Here is a 15867-nt window from a genome sequence, read left to right on the forward strand (position 1 = left end):
TCCCTGTCTGATTGTTCTGGTTAGGACTTCCAGGGCTATGTTGAATAGAAGTGGTAATAGCATCCTTGTCTTATTTCTGATCTTAGAGGAAAGGCTTTCAGCTTTTTCACTACTGAGTACAGTATCAGCTGTGGGTGTGTCATATATAGTTTTTATAATATTGAGGTATCTTCTTTCTATACCCACTTTGTTGAGAGGAGTTTTTATCAGAAAAGGATGTTAAAGTTTGTCAAATCCTTTTTTCTGCCTCTACTGAGATGATCCTATCATTTCCATCTTTCATTTTGTTACTGGGGTTGATTGATTTACATATATGAAGCCTCCTTGCATCCTTGGAATAATCATACTTGGTCATGGGGCATGATCCCCTTAATGTATACTTCATCTGGTTTACTAGTATTTTGTTGAAAATTTCTGCATCTATGTTCATCAAGCATACTGGCCTCTAATTTCCTTTTTTTTGTAATGTCTTTGGTTGAATTTGGAAGTGTTTCTTTTACTGTTCATTTTTAAAATAGTTTTAAGAAGAATGAGTATTAATTCTTCTTTAAATATGTGGTAGAATTCCCCTGTGAAGCCATCTGGTCCAGGACTTTATTTGTTGGGAGTTTTTGATTATTTGCTCAATTTCATTACTAGTAACTGGTCTGTTTAGATTTGTTATTTCTTCCTGTCTTGTAAGAAATTTATCCATTATGTGTCAAGTTTGTTGGCATATAATTTTTCAAAGTATTGTTTAATGACTCTTTGTATTTCTGTGGTGTAAGTTGTTAACTTCTCTTTCATTTATGATTTTATTTACTGGCTTCTCTTTCCTTTATTCTTGAATGAATTGGTTAAAGGTTTAATTTTATCTTTTCAAATAACCAACTCTTAGTTTCACTGAACTTTTCAATTGTTTTTTAAATTTCTATTTTGTTTATTTCCATTCCAATCTTAATTATTTCCCTCCCACTGTTTACTTTGGGTTTTATTTGTTCTTCCCCCACCCCCCAGTTCTCATAGATGTAGAGTTAGATGGTTTATTTGGGATTTTTCTTGTTTCCTGTTGTAGGCCTGTATAGCTATGAATATCCAACTTAGAAGTGTTTTTGTTGCCTTCCATAGTGTGTTTAGAAAATTGGTGTTTTTATCTTCATTTGTGTCAAGGTGATTTTGAATACCTATTTGATTTCTTTGATCCACTGGCTGTTAGTTTTCATGTACTTTAGTTTTCATGTATTTGTGTGGTTTTTTTCCCAGTTTTCTTTCCATAGTTGATTTCTACTGTCATGCCATTGCAGCTGGAAAAGATGCTTGATAATGATTTCAATCTCTCTGAATTTACTAAGGCTTGCTATATGGCCCAATATGTGATCTATTCTGGAGAAGGATCCAGAAAAGAAAAATTGCACTTGAAAAATTGTGTATTCTATTCTCAAGTTTTTGGATGAAATGTTCTATAAATATCTATTAAGTTGACCTGGTCTAATGTGACACTTAAAGCTATTATTTCCTTATTAATTTTGTCTCAATGATCTATCTATTGATGAGAGTGGAGTATTAAAGTATCCTCCTATTACTGAATTTCTCCTTTCATCTATCTATTAACATTTGCTTTATATATTTAGTTTCTTCAATGTTGGGTCACAGATATTTGTGGTTGTTATAGACTTTTTTTTTGATTGACCATTTTACAATTATGTATGTCTTTTGCCTTTTGTTACATATTCTAAAGTCTATTTAGTCTGATATGAGTATTGCTACCCCAGCTATCTTTTCATTTCTAATTGCATGAAACATCTCTTACCATCCTTAACTTTCAGTCTGTGTGCCCTTGATTTGAAGACCCTTGTAGGCAGCATATAGATGAGTCATGTTTTTAATTATTCATCCCCTCTGTGTCTTTTTTAAAAGTATTTTCTATTTCATGTATTTATTTTTTAGAGCAAGTGTAGGGATGGAGAAAGAGAGGGAGAGAAACATTGACTTGTTGCCTCTTGCGTGCCACCAACTGGGGACCTGGCCCACAACCCAGGCATGTGCTCTGACTGGGGATCGAACTGGCAACCTTTCTGTTCACAGGCCAATGCTCAAACCATTAAGCCACGCCAGCCATAGCACCACTCTCTTTTATTTGAGCATTCACTACATTTTACACTTAAATTAATTATGATAACTATGTGCTTATTGCCATTTGTAAATGTTTTTGGTTGTTTTTATAGTTGTGTTCTTTCTTTTTCTTCTCTTGTTCTTTTCCCTTGTGGTTTGCTGATTTTCTTTAGTTTTTTGTTTGAGTTCTGTTCTCTTTATTCTTTGTGTCTTTTGTAGGTTTTTGGTTTGTGGTTGCCATTAGGTTTATGTATATCATTCTATATGTATAGCAGTTTATTTTAAGCTGATAGATATTTAAATCTGAATATACTCTAAAAGGACTATATGTGTATACCCCTCTCCATGCTTTAAGTTTTTGATGTCATATTTTAGATGTTTTTGTGTTATGTATCTTTGAACTACTTATTGTAGTTTGAGTTGAGTTTGGCACTTTTATTTTTTGACCAAAAGGCAGTAGCTTTTAAATGTCTGATTTGCTACATTTATTAACTATTTGGCTTTACCTGTGATATTTTTCTTTTCTCGTATTTTCTTATTTCTGGTTAGTGTCTTTCCTTTTTACTTAAAGAAGACCCTATAACATTTCTTGTAGACTGGTTTATGGTGATGAATTCCTGTATTTTCTGTTTGTCGGGAAACTCTTCTCATCTTCAGTTCTGAATTACCTTGCTGGGTAAAATTATTATAGGTTGTAGGTTCATAGGTTCCTTTCTTTCAGTACTTTAAATATGTCTTGCCACTCCTCCTGGTCTGGAAAGTTGAGGCTGAGAAATCAGCCTTTTGGGGTTTCCTTTGTATAAGTTGTTTCCTTTTTTAAGACTGTCACTTTATACTTTGCCAATATAATTACTATATGTCTTTGTGTGGGTCTCTTTGGTTTTATCTTATTTGGAATTCTCTGCGCTCCTGAACCTGGATGTGTATTTCCTTTTGCAGGTTAGGAAAGTTTTCAGCTGTTATTTCTTTAAATAAAGTTTCTGTTCTTTCCTTTCCTTCTGGGACCTCTATAAATGTAAATGTCTATGTGCTTGATGTTATCCCAGAGGTTCTTTAAACTATCTTTTGTTTTTTAAAATCTTTTTTCTTTTTACTGTTCCTGATCAATTTCCACTAGTCTGTTTTCCAGGTCACTGATTCATTCTCTGTATAAGCTAACCTATTATTTATGTATTTTCATTTTAATTATTGTGTTCTTCAGTTCTACCTGGTTCTTTGTTATGCTTTCTAAGTTTTTTGTTGAAGTGCTCTGTAAATTCCTCATTTCACTCTCAAGTTGGTGAGCATCCTTATGATTGGTTCTTTGAATTGGCTACTGGAAAATTACTTGCCTCCATGTCCTTAGAATTTTCTTCTGGAGATTTTTCTTATTCCTTCATCTGAGAGGTATTATTCTGATTTTTTCGTTTAGTTTGATTTTCTATTTTGTTATATAAAGACAAAATAGCCATCTCTCCCAGTCATGAAAGCAGTGGCCTTGTATAGAAATACCTCTCTGTAGGGTGTGTCTGCTGGGTGGTTTTGGCAGGCCAGCTGGAGCAAACAAGAGCCTACGGTGTCCAGGGCCCTCGCCTATAGTGCTAGAGCAGCTCTAGGTGGGGAGGCCAGGTGAAGCAACTTTGTCTGGAGCTGAAAGAGCTCAAGTGACGTGTCAGGGAATACGGTGTGGTACCTTGCAGTTGGGCCAGAGCACTTGAATATAGCTCCTGGCCACCAAATGGAGCTGTGGGGTGGGAAGTGGTATGAAATTTAAGCAATGGTGCTCACTAGGCCCCTGGCCCAGACATTTCCATAGCTGCCGGAGAGCTTCCTGTTTCCCAGTTTTTTCCATTTGGTCTCTTTTTCTAGTTTGTTGGTCAGAAGCTGTTCATTCAGCACTCGTCTCTCAGGAGTAACTGCTCTCTATGTATGTGTATATTTAGTTGCTTGTAGAAGGAGGTGAGTTCCAGTGTTCTACCATTGTTGCCATCTTGAATCTATATCTTAAACAGTCCTTTTTGCCCATCTGTTAGCATACTTTTTATAAAATTAATTTGAATTTACTGCAGTGACACTGGTTATAAAATTATAGAGGTTCCAAGTGTACAATTCCATAATACATCATCTGTATACTGTATTGTGTATTCAGCAGTCAAAACCAGTCTTAATGAAAATCCAGCTGTAGTTAAACCAACTGCTTTAGGAGGATTGCTTATTTATAATGCATTCCTGAGTTGGGGTGGTAGTCAAATGAAAAATAGATATTCTATTCATGTTGCCATGTGAGTCACAGGTTACTTGCTTGGCTTTTATGCCATTTACTACAACAACAAACTGGGGACAGTTCCATAAGCAAATTTATCCATGTTTAACATATTAACCATATTAGAAGCCAGTACAGTTTATGCATCCTCTCCTCCTGAACCCTGCTCCTACACAGAATTGTTACATTCCACATAGTGAGGTCAGTTTTGTGGCTTTATGAAAATGCTTTCTGCCTGTTCACCTACTATCTTTGTCAAGACCATCTTCTGATTTCAGGGCAGAACTTGGTTAAACTGTAGGCTATGACCTTGCATTGTATCTCACTTCTGCAGAATTTAATCTAACTGTACAGTGCCAGTGTATACAGTCTCTTTCTGTTAAATGCTGCCTAAAACACTATGGAAGCTCACTTCTTTCCCTGTGCCCACTGCGTTTGTAACATAAACAGTAAAATCCAAACGTATTTATTTCTTCTAGAAAAGGCCCTAAGTGGAAAAAACTTCTCATGCTCCTGCCATATTAAATAATCCCTTATAGCTAAGTAAATGGCTACATCAACTAGATCATCAGTATTTCTCTAAGATGAATTTATATTAAAACAACAAGAAAGATTTTTTAGTATCCTGACAATGTCTTTAATTTCTACTTTTAAATGACAGACTTTTCCTCTTCTCATGTCAGATTATTCCAGTGTAAAGATGATTTGATTATACATGAAGATAAATAAACCACAAATTATAAACAAATGTTTATGTCTCTTAAGAAATCAACCATTCCAATTAGATGGGGGGGGGGGCACGGTTAATTATGTTTCCACTGACATGTGGAGGTAATTTGGATGCCAAAACCATATTAGGAGAGAAAAGGTTTTAAAAAAGGTAAAGCCATATAAAAAAAATTTCCCACATACACACATTGTTCTTCAACCTTGGAATTTAAACACATTGACAGTAAGTTTTCATTTAGTTTGTTTTACTCCATAGCAGTGCTTTGCAAAGAATGGCCCCTGAACCAGTAGCATCCACATTGTTTGGGAAACTGTTAGAAATGCAAATTCTTATGTCCTACCCTGGAAATACTAAATTGGAACCTCCGTGAGTAGGACCAGCATTCTGGGCTTTAACAAACATTGTCAGGTGATGCTGACTTACTCCACAGTTGAAGATCCTTGGTTCTAAAGAATGGCACAATCAGCAGGCAACTGAGTAGAGATGTGGGCTGAAATTATTCTGTAAACTGGATTATTTTGAAAGTTATATAATTTCTTAAAATTTCAGTTATCATTAACACATATTGGGGATTTTGCCCCTCCCAAGCATCTTACCTGATGGAAGAATAGGGGAAAGGCACGATTCACAAATGTTCTCCTCTGCAAGAAAGCATACACTTGAGATTACACAGTGTTTCTGGTTTATACTTGCTCTGTCTCTTCTGAAAGCTAGACATATAGTTCCATATGATTATTGCAATTTACCCACCATCGACCAGAATGCCTTTCATCTGAGTACGATGCATTTCTTCAGTAAAGACAGAGAGTCAGCTACCAGAATCTTCTTGCAGCCTTCACGAAGCAGAATCTAATGCACACATTGTAAGAGAAAAGCCATCTTAAAAAGATTCAAGTATCTGGGATGGGGGGGAGGACCCTCTCACTTGGGCCCTCAGAAACTGGTGTCATTAAAATACTTCAAAGAGACCCACCCTGGCTCTGCCCACAGCACTCTCCTCCCTCCAAACCTCTGTCAGACCCACCTTGCTAGCTTCCATTTGGGTATGACTATACAATTTTTCTTAGCAACATATCATGGTTCCTGCAGTGCTTGTAACAAAAAATTCTAATTCCAAAGTCTGACGCAGAAGGCCCTCTATTAACTACCTCTATTGTTTATAGGTCTTCCTAATACAGATTCTCTGGAACAGAGTTTGGCCCCTATGTGACCTGCTGATTCCAAACCCCAGATCTTTGCCCAGGAGGGAAAACCTGCTATTCCAAAATCATTTATTTCATAAAGCCATCTACTTACTACACAGATGTTTTACTGTACTGGATTTCTATCATATATTAGGCACAAGACATGGTGTAATAAATTAAACAGACATGATTTCTGTCCTAAGCCCCCTCCAGGGTTGCAAACTGTTCCGTTCTCTGCAAATCCGACCCAAACCATGTGGCAATTAATGTAGTATATTAGTGTAATGGACTATATCAACCCTAAAATTTAATGAGTCTGAAGTGTCTGGCAAGTGAAAAAAAGACCACAGATATTACATATTCTGTCACAAGATAGTCATTTTCTTACTCTTCAATTCCAGCACTGTACGTTGTTCCTTCCTACATGTTCATTGCTCCAGAGGCTTATTTCCTTACTCTCTGCCTGAAGAATGATGCAAGCTAACCACTTCAGCACCCTCTAAAGTCAGGATGCAGACAGCAGAGGTCAAACACCTGGTTTGGATTGATACCAACTTCATGTTGTAGAGCTGGGGAAACAAAACCTGCCCACCTGCTTTAGGCCGGTAAGCAGCAACCCACCTTATTTTTGAAACCCTTCTGTTGGCCATAGTGTGAGTTCCAACTCTTTTCTGATAGTTCTTTGGTATTTTATTAGAAATTGAGAGATGCTCTGGTATGAGGTGTGCTTAAGCCAGATGACATTTTTTTTTAACCCAAACTCCCCTGCTTTCAAAGAGGGGAAAATACTTGGAAGACCTAAAGGGCTGAGCGGGTCTCAGGCAGGTGTCTGCAGGATCCCAATGTCTTCTGTGCAACTCCATGTAACTGCCATGGAAACCCACATGACGACACTGCTACCTCATGCAGCCAGCTTTGCATCACCACAATTTGCTTTCTTATGTTTTTCAGGTAAGGGAAGTGAGAGACTGGCCAACTTGGAACTCCATCCTTAGTCATCTGCAATAACAGGTGCTCCTCTAAAATCACAAAGAGCACTGACTTTGGGGGAATGAAGCCAGAGGGCTTCACCCTAATGATATGAAGGCTAATATTCAAGAACACAAACCTGATGTCCAGATTAAAGTTTTATACCCCCATGTCTAGTATTGGTGAGCAGGAAATAACTAATAGTAGTACTATTTAGTAGTAGTAGTACTTAAGTAGTAGTACATTAGTAGTAATAGTAGTACATTAATTGAAGCAGTGTGGTATAAAGTTTTATTTTTAAAATGCTATTAGAAATAGAATTTTTCTGATTCATTTTAAAAAAGATATTAAAACTTTGACATCATTAAAGCTACAGAAAAAATAAATATAGTAAAAGATATCTAAAAATATTCATGTCAGTAACTTCAATAAAATTTGTAAGCAAACAATATAAAATTCCTCAGCCTCTGATACCAAAATAAACATTTAAGAAAAATAGTAACAATCATAGCCTCTTGGTGAAATGTTTCCAAAAGAGCTAGCTCTGACCCTCACTGGGTGTTTTAGGTCTACTACATGAAACAGGGGTGCCCAACCTGTGGCCTGCCAGCTGGCATGCCACCCAGGATGGCTATGAATGTGGCCAACAAAAATTTGTAAATTTACTTAAAACTCATGAGATTTTCTTGTGATTACATGTTATCATGTATTTAATGTGTGGCCCAAGACAACTCTTATTCTAGTGTGGCAGAGAATGTCAAAAGTCCTGGACACCATTGGAGAAGCCACAGTATCTACAACTTAAAAAAGAAAACAGCAAAAAAATTGCAAACTAAGAGGAACTAGTTTTTCACCAGTTTTACAGTTTGAAAATAGGTATAATCTGTTTGCCCTGCATAAACATATTTCTAGGGAAACCTTTATTATTAAGAGGCACACAGCCAGGAGAACAGAAAATACACAAATACAGCTGAGTATGTTACTTTCTACTTCATTTGATCAAAACCCACCCAGGCTTCAAATCGAAAAACATGAAAACCTTTTAACTTCATTTACATGATGCCAACAAGTGTATATAAAGAGACTATCATCTGTAGGAAAGAAGTACTTATTCTGTAACATCTGTAGTACTCTGAAGGCAATCAGAGGTGGTGAAACCTTGTACAAGAATAGTACTATTGCACAGGTACTGTTTTACAATACCAGACACACGACAAGGTATTATGTTAGTCAACATAACAGATTCCCAATAGCAACTACATCAGTGATTCATGAAATCAGTTGCTTATACTGAGTTTACACTCGAAAGCTAATACTTGGTATTTCCCATGAATACATTTAGTAAGAGACTAATTAGTGAAAGTCAGATGCAGTAGCATTTTGCTTAAGGAGGGGGTCTTCATCTCTTTCTGACTTTCACACTTATGATTTCTGACCATGTCCATATTCTAAGGTCATCTGCCCAGCCTATCTTCCCAGCTGTGGAGTCTCAACTGTCACCTGTCTTCTTTCTGTCCTTGAACACTTAATGTTATTCACACACTTAGGGCACATGTACTTTCTTCTGTCATGCAGTTTCCCAATGACCAAAACAGCATACTCATAACATCACTGCTACTCACATTCTGAGTACTATGTTCTATTATTTTGTGCTATTTTTCTTTTTAAAATATGAGATGTTTAAGTTATACAGAATAAAATAAAATAGACTGTCTCTACCACCTAAGTTGAACAAATCTATTAATACTTTGCCATCTACTTCAGATTTGTTTATTTCAGGAAATAAAGTATTACTGATATAACTGACACTTCCTTGCTTTCACCTTCCTCCCTCCTTCCTTACAAACACACTCCAACTTTGTTTAGTGTGTCCAACTATCAAAATATGCACCGGGCTGGGGTTCATATGACACAGATCTGGTCAATGAGTCCTGGGGAGACATCTCCCACAAAAAAACAAAAGCCCCACTAGGAAAAAATCCCTTTGTTTTCTCACATCTTCTTGCCTGGAATATGGACATGAGGCCTGGAGATACAGCATCCACTTTGTGAACAAAAGGCAGCAATCTGGAGGTGTATTATTCTGTTGATGGATGTTCAGGCTGTTCCAGTGTAGGACTATTAAGGATAAAGCTACAGAAAACATTCTTGTACAAATCTTTGTGGACCTGCTTTTTACCTCTTGGGTAAATAAATAGTTAGCAGTGACATGGCTAGGTCATGAAGTAGGTGTATGTATAATTTTTTAAGTAACTGCCTAACAGTTTTCCAAAGTGGTTATATACCATTTTACGTTGCCACATATTGAGCACCGATACCTGATGAATCTACCCTCTTTTTCTTCTTGGGTAATCTTAGCCCTTTACTTTTTAATATATAATTTAAAACCCCGATAAGGTCTTTTGGCATGACTAGAATTTTACTAAACATATAGATGATTACTTGGGGAGAACTGATAACATGATATGTATCTACTTTTAATAATTAAATAAGTGGTCCAATTCAGTTTAATAATTTATGTAGAATTTTACATTTGTGTTAAAGAGAGAGGGCTATGATTATTTCATAGTGTCCTTGTGGGATGCTGGTAAGATTAGATTTAGCATCCCATGAGGAACTGAGTTTTTCCATTCTGTTCTCTGAAAGAATTTATGTAAATAAAACTTGCCTATATTTATAAGTGTGGTAAAGATTATCTCTAAGTTGTCTATAGAATGATGATTTATTGTGGCTATGTTTTGACTACTAGTCTATTTAAACACTGCTGGCCTATTTTATTTGCTCTTAAGTAAATTTTAGTACTATATTTCCTAGAAAATTGTTTATTGGATTTATATTTATATAAACTGTAGCATTTACTTTGTTTTAAAAATCTCATCTGTAGCTGTAGTTCTGTTGCCTTTGTTTCTGATATTTGTTTCTTCTTTCTTGATCAACTTTGTTAGAGGTTTTCCTATTTTATTAATCTTTCAATTCTTTCCTTTGGAACTTTGGTGAGGACATTTTCATTCTAACATCCATGTTTCTGTTAACAGCTCTTTTATATTTTCTATCTCTCAACTATTCTGTGCTGCATGCTAAATGATTAACCAGATCCTTTTCTGAATTATTTAATTTTTTTCAGCTGTATCTAATCTACTATTTGCCTTGTCCGCCCAGTTGATAATTTAATGAATACACTCACACAATTTTTATTTAGTTTTTCTTTTCAATTATTCTTATTTTCTATTATATTGTTCTCTTTCATATTATGGCATCTACTTTTTCTTTCATGCCTTTATTTTAAATGGACTAATTAGTAAAGCCTTTGAGATTAGTCTTATTTTCAGTTCCTGGAAATATGAAGATTGTTGCAACATTTTTTATTATTTTGTGTATAGTATCTCCTGACTACCATTCATTATATAATTTATAATTCTTTTTATGGTAAGCTCATCATCAATGGAAAGTCCTGTGTGTCCTAGCTGAAGAAACACACCATTTTGAGTAGTTTCACTTCTGCTTTTTTGAAGTATCAAGGGGTTCAATGGTTCTCGAAGAGTTTTCCCAAGCAGGATAGCATAAACACAGATCCTCCAATTTCTTATGGGTAAGCTATTCTTTTCCCCAACCTTCTCTCCCTTGTTAACCTGTGAGGAGATGGCTAGCTCCCTTGTCACTACACAGAACCAGAGGGTAGTTATTTAATATGGCTTGAGACTCAGGCTCTGTAGAAGGCATTTGATTTTAGTTCCTCACTTCAGGTGGGCCAATGACCATTTCTCCTGCTCCCATTTAAGTTTAAGAAGCCCATAATCTAGAAATGGTTTCTGCTTATCTAGAGGACTACCATAATAACAATATTCCCTTCCACTTTGGATTTGCTCTCAGTATTTCTGGGTACCTGTTCCTATCCCTTTTGGAGATGAGCTATGAATTAAAAATGAATTATTTTTAACATCCTAGTTAACATTCTTTTTAACAGGAAGGGAGTATTCAATTTAGTCTATCATATATCCAGAAATCTAAATCTTCTCTGGTTAAGAAACATAAATTTCTAGTATACATACTGTTGACAATGTTAAGTAAAGCAAATATCTATAAGCATAGACTATATCTATATTTACTCTCCTTTAAATGTATTTTACTTGAATTCTTAGAATCTTAATCTTTATCATTGACCTTGACAGTTGATTACAAACTTTTATGCCTTATTGATTTTTTTATTTTTTAAAGATTTTATTTATTTTCAGACAGAAGGGAAAGGAGGGACAAAGAGAGGGAGAGAAACATCAATGTGTGATTGCCTCTCATGCATCCTGCCTTGAGGAAACTGCCTGCAATCCAGGCACATGCCCTGGACTGGGAATTGAAGCAGTGACCTTTTGCTTTCAGCCTGACGCTCAATCCACTGAGCCACACCAGGCAGGGCTCCTTATTGAATTTAGATATTAAAAATTTAAATAGACTTACAAGGCCTTGTTTTGATGTTTATCTTTTAATTTCATCTTTACTATATTTTTTTCCATTGCCATTTGGTGCCTTTGTACTCCCCTCCCCCAACAATTACCACACTGTAGTCCATGTCCATGAGTCCTTTTTCTTTTCTTCTTAATCCCTCCACCTCATACCTCCCACTCCCACTAGTTATAATCCTGTTCTCTATAAGAATCTGTCCCAATTTTCCTTGTTAGTTCACTTTGTTCATTAGATTCCAGATATGAGTGAACTCATATGGCATTTGTCTTTCTCTGACTGGCTTATTCCACTTAGTATAATGTTCTGCAAGTCCATCCATATTGTTGTAATGGGTAAAAAAAATTTTTTTATAGCCAATTAGTATTCCATTGTGTAAATGTCCCATAGTTGTTTTATCCACTCATCTGCTGATGGACACTTGGTTTGCTTCTGTATCTTGGCAATTGTAAATAACGGTGCAATGAACATAGGGGTGCTTATGTTCTTGCAAATTACTGTTTTGGGTTCCTTCAGATATACTCCCAGAAGTGGGATTGATGGGTCAAAAGGCAGATCCATTTTTTAATTTTCTGATGTATTTCCATCCTGCTTTCCACAGTGGCTGCACCAGTCTGCATTTCTGCCAACAGTACAAAATCGTTCCCTTTTCTCCACATCCTCACCAGCACTTGTTGTTTGTTGATTTATTGATGATAGCCATTCTGACAAGTGTAAGATATCTCATTGTTTTAATTTGCATTTCTCTAATGATTAGTGACGATGAGCATCTTTTCTTATGTCTATTGGCCATCTGTATGTGCTCTTTGGAGAAGTGACCATTCAGGTCCTTTTGTTTCCCTTGCCAAAGGAGATACATCTAGTAGCATATTGCTATGAGCAATGTCAGAGACTTTGCTGCCTATGTGTTCTATTAGGACTTTTATGGTTTGGGGCCTAACATTTAAGTAGATGATCCATTTTGAATTTATTCTTAGGTGTGGTATAATGTGGTCTAGTCTAATTTTTCTGCATGTTTCTGTCCAATTTTCCCAAAACCATTTATTGAATAAACTACCTTTAGCCCATTGTATGTGCTTGCCTCCTGTGCTGCATATTAATTGCCTGTAAAGGTGTGGGTTTATTTCTGAGCGCTTTATTGTGTTCCATTGATCTATGTGTCTGTTTTTGTCCCAGTACCATGCTGTTTTGATTACTATGGCCTTGTAGTATAGTTTGATATTAGGAAGCATGATTCCTCTAACTTTGTTCTTCTTTCTCAGGATCACTGCTGCTATATGGGACCTTTTGTGGTTCCATATACATTTGTGAAATATTTGTTCTAGATCTGTGAATTACATCATTGGAATCTTGATAGGAATTGTGTTGAACCTATCGATTGCTTTGGGTAGTATGGACACTGTAACAATGTTAATTCTTCCTATCAATGAAAATGGCATATGCTCCACTTATTTGTATTATCTTCAAATTCTTTCTTCAGTGTCTTATAATTTTCTGAATGCAGGTCTTTTACATCCTTGGTTAAGTTTATTCCTAGCTGTTTTATTCTTTTTGTCGCAATTGTGAATGGGACTGTTTTCTTAGTTCACAATTGTGAATGGGAACTTTTTCATAGTTCATTATTGGCATATAAAAATGCAACTGATTTCTGGATATTAATTTTGTATACTGATACTTTGCTGAATTCATTTATCAGTTCTAGTAGTTTCTTGATGGAATCTTTGGGGTACAGTATCATGTCATCTGCAAATAACAACAGTTTTACTTCTTCCTTTTCAATTTGGATGCCTTTTATTTCTTCTTTTCTGATTGCTTTGGCTAGGCCTTCCAGTACTATGCTGTATAAGAGAGGTGAAAGTGGACATCCCTGTCTTGTTCCTGATTTTAAGGAGAACACTTGTAATTTTTGCCTGTTGAACATGATGCTGGTAGTTGCTTTGTTGTATATGGCCTTTATTTTGTTTAGGCATGTTCCCTCTAAACCCACTTTGCTGAGAGTTTCTATAATGAATTGGTGCTGTATTTTATCAGATGCTTTTTTCTGCATCTATTGATATGGTCATGTGATTTTTATCCTTCATTTTGTTTATGTGGTGAATCACATTTATTGATTTGTGAATATTGTTCAAACCTTGCATTCCCAGAATAAATCCCATTTGATCATGGAGTATGATCTTTTGATGCTTTGCTGTATTACTGTATTTTTAGGACTATAAGACACACCTAGGTTTTAGAGGAGGAAAATAGGAAAAAAAATTGCAAAGCAAAAGTTGTGGTAAAATGTTTAATAACCTGTGACCCTGCTCCACTGCCCCCCACACAGGTAAGCTACATTCAAACCATAAGATGAACCCCCATTTCCTCCCAAATTTGGGGGGGAAAGTGTATCTTATAGTCCAAAAAATATGGTAGGTTTGCTAATATTTTGTTGAGGATTTTACCTTCTATGTTCATCAGAGATATTGGCCTATGCTTTTCTTTCTTTGTAGTGTCTTTATCTGGTTTTGGAATTAAGATAATACTGGCCTTGTAAAATGAGTTTGGAAGACTTCCCTCCCCTTGAATTTTATAAAATAGTTGAGAAGTAGAGGTGTTACTTCTTCTCAGAATGTTTGATAAAATTTACCTGTGAAGCCATCTGTTCTAGGGCTTTTGTTTGTTAGGAGTTTATAGATTATTGCTTTAATTTCAATAGGTATAATCTGTCTATTCAGATTCTCTGATTCTTCCTAATTTAGTTTTGGAAGACTGTATGTTTCTAGGAATTTATCTATTTTGTCCAGGTTATCCAGTTTATTGGCATATAGTTGCTCAAAATATTTTCTTACAATCCTTTGTATTTCTCTGGTGTCAGTTATTTCTCCTCTTTTATTTCTAACTTTATTTATTTGAGTCCTTTATTTCTTTTTGATGAGTCTGTCAAGGTCTGTCAAGCTTGTTTATCTTTTCAAAGAATCTGCTCTTGGAGTCATTGATCTTTTGTATCTTTATTTAGAGACTATTTCATTTATTTCTGCTCTGATCTTTATTATTTCCTTCTTTCTTATGCACTTTTGACTTTGTCATTCTTTATCCAGTTCCCTGAAGTGTGAAGTTGGATTGTTTATTTGAGCTTTTTTGTTTTCTTTCTTAATTTTCTTTTCTTTTTTTTTTTTGAGATAGGTCTATAATGCTATAAATTTCTCCCTTAGAATTGCTTTTCTAGTGTCCCATAGATTTTGGATTGTTGTGTCCTCATTTTCATTTGTTTCAAGGCATCTTTTAATTGCTTCCTTGATCTCATTGTTAACCTATTCACTGTTTAGTAATATGTTATTTAGCTTCCATGTCTTTGTATGATTATCAGTGTTCTTGTGATTGATTTATAGATTTATAGCATTGTGGTCAGAGAAGATGCTTGATGTGATTTCACTCTTAAATTTATTGAGACTTGCTTTGTATCCTAATATGTGGTCTATCCTAGAATACATTCCACATGTACTTGAAAAGTATGTATATTCTGCTGCTTTGGAGTGAAACGCTCTCAAGATATCAGTTCAATCCACTTGATCTCAGCAGGGTGTCCAACCTTTCAGCATCTGTGTGCCACACTGGAACACGAGTTGTCTTGGGCCACACATTATACACATTAAATATATTGTAATATGTAATCACACAAAAAATCTCATAGTGTTTAAAGTAAATTTATGATTTTGTTTTGGGCCACATTCACAGCCATCCTGGGCTGCATGCAGCCTGCAGACTGCAGATTGGACACCCCTGGTCCTAATGTGTTGTTTAAAGCTGCTGTCTCCTTGTTGATTTTCTGGCTGGAAGATCTATCCACTGAAGTCAATGGGGTGTTAAAATGCCTGACTATGACTGTATTTCTGTCATTATTTCCCTTTATTTCCCTCAAGATTTGCTTCACATATTTCGGTGCCCTTATTTTGTGTGCATAAATGTTTACTAGGATTATATCCTGTTTTTGGATTGTTCCCTTTACCATTATGTACTGTCATCCTTTGTTTCTTCCTATAGCCTTGATTTTAGTCTATTTTGTTGGATATGATTACTGCTACCCCAGCTTTTTTCCCAATTCCATTTGCATAAAATATCTTTTCCCATCTCTTTAATTTCAGTCAATGTGTATCTTTTGAATTGAGATGGGTCTCTTGGAGGCAGCATATATATTGGATCTTGTTCACTTATTCATT

The 15867-nt window shown here is 35.7% G+C and overlaps 1 protein-coding gene and 1 long non-coding RNA gene across 2 annotated transcripts in view; both read right to left on the reverse strand.

The window, feature by feature from the left end:
- The window catches only part of VPS41 (VPS41 subunit of HOPS complex), a 221749-nt gene that overhangs the window by 3818 nt on the left and 202064 nt on the right, over window positions 1-15867 (reverse strand). Inside the window, 3 exon segments of the mRNA XM_028525988.2 lie at window positions 5660-5704; window positions 5814-5852; window positions 5855-5912. Coding sequence (XP_028381789.1) covers window positions 5660-5704; window positions 5814-5852; window positions 5855-5912 — 142 coding nt within the window.
- Window positions 2277-5651, reverse strand: LOC118497127. The gene is made up of 2 exons (XR_004899673.1): window positions 5426-5651; window positions 2277-5373 (listed from the first exon to the last, which is right to left on the reverse strand). It is a non-coding gene; the product is annotated as an uncharacterized LOC118497127 (long non-coding RNA).

The sequence above is a fragment of the Phyllostomus discolor genome, chromosome 10, assembly GCF_004126475.2.
Source record: "Phyllostomus discolor isolate MPI-MPIP mPhyDis1 chromosome 10, mPhyDis1.pri.v3, whole genome shotgun sequence".
Lineage (NCBI taxonomy): Eukaryota > Metazoa > Chordata > Mammalia > Chiroptera > Phyllostomidae > Phyllostomus > Phyllostomus discolor.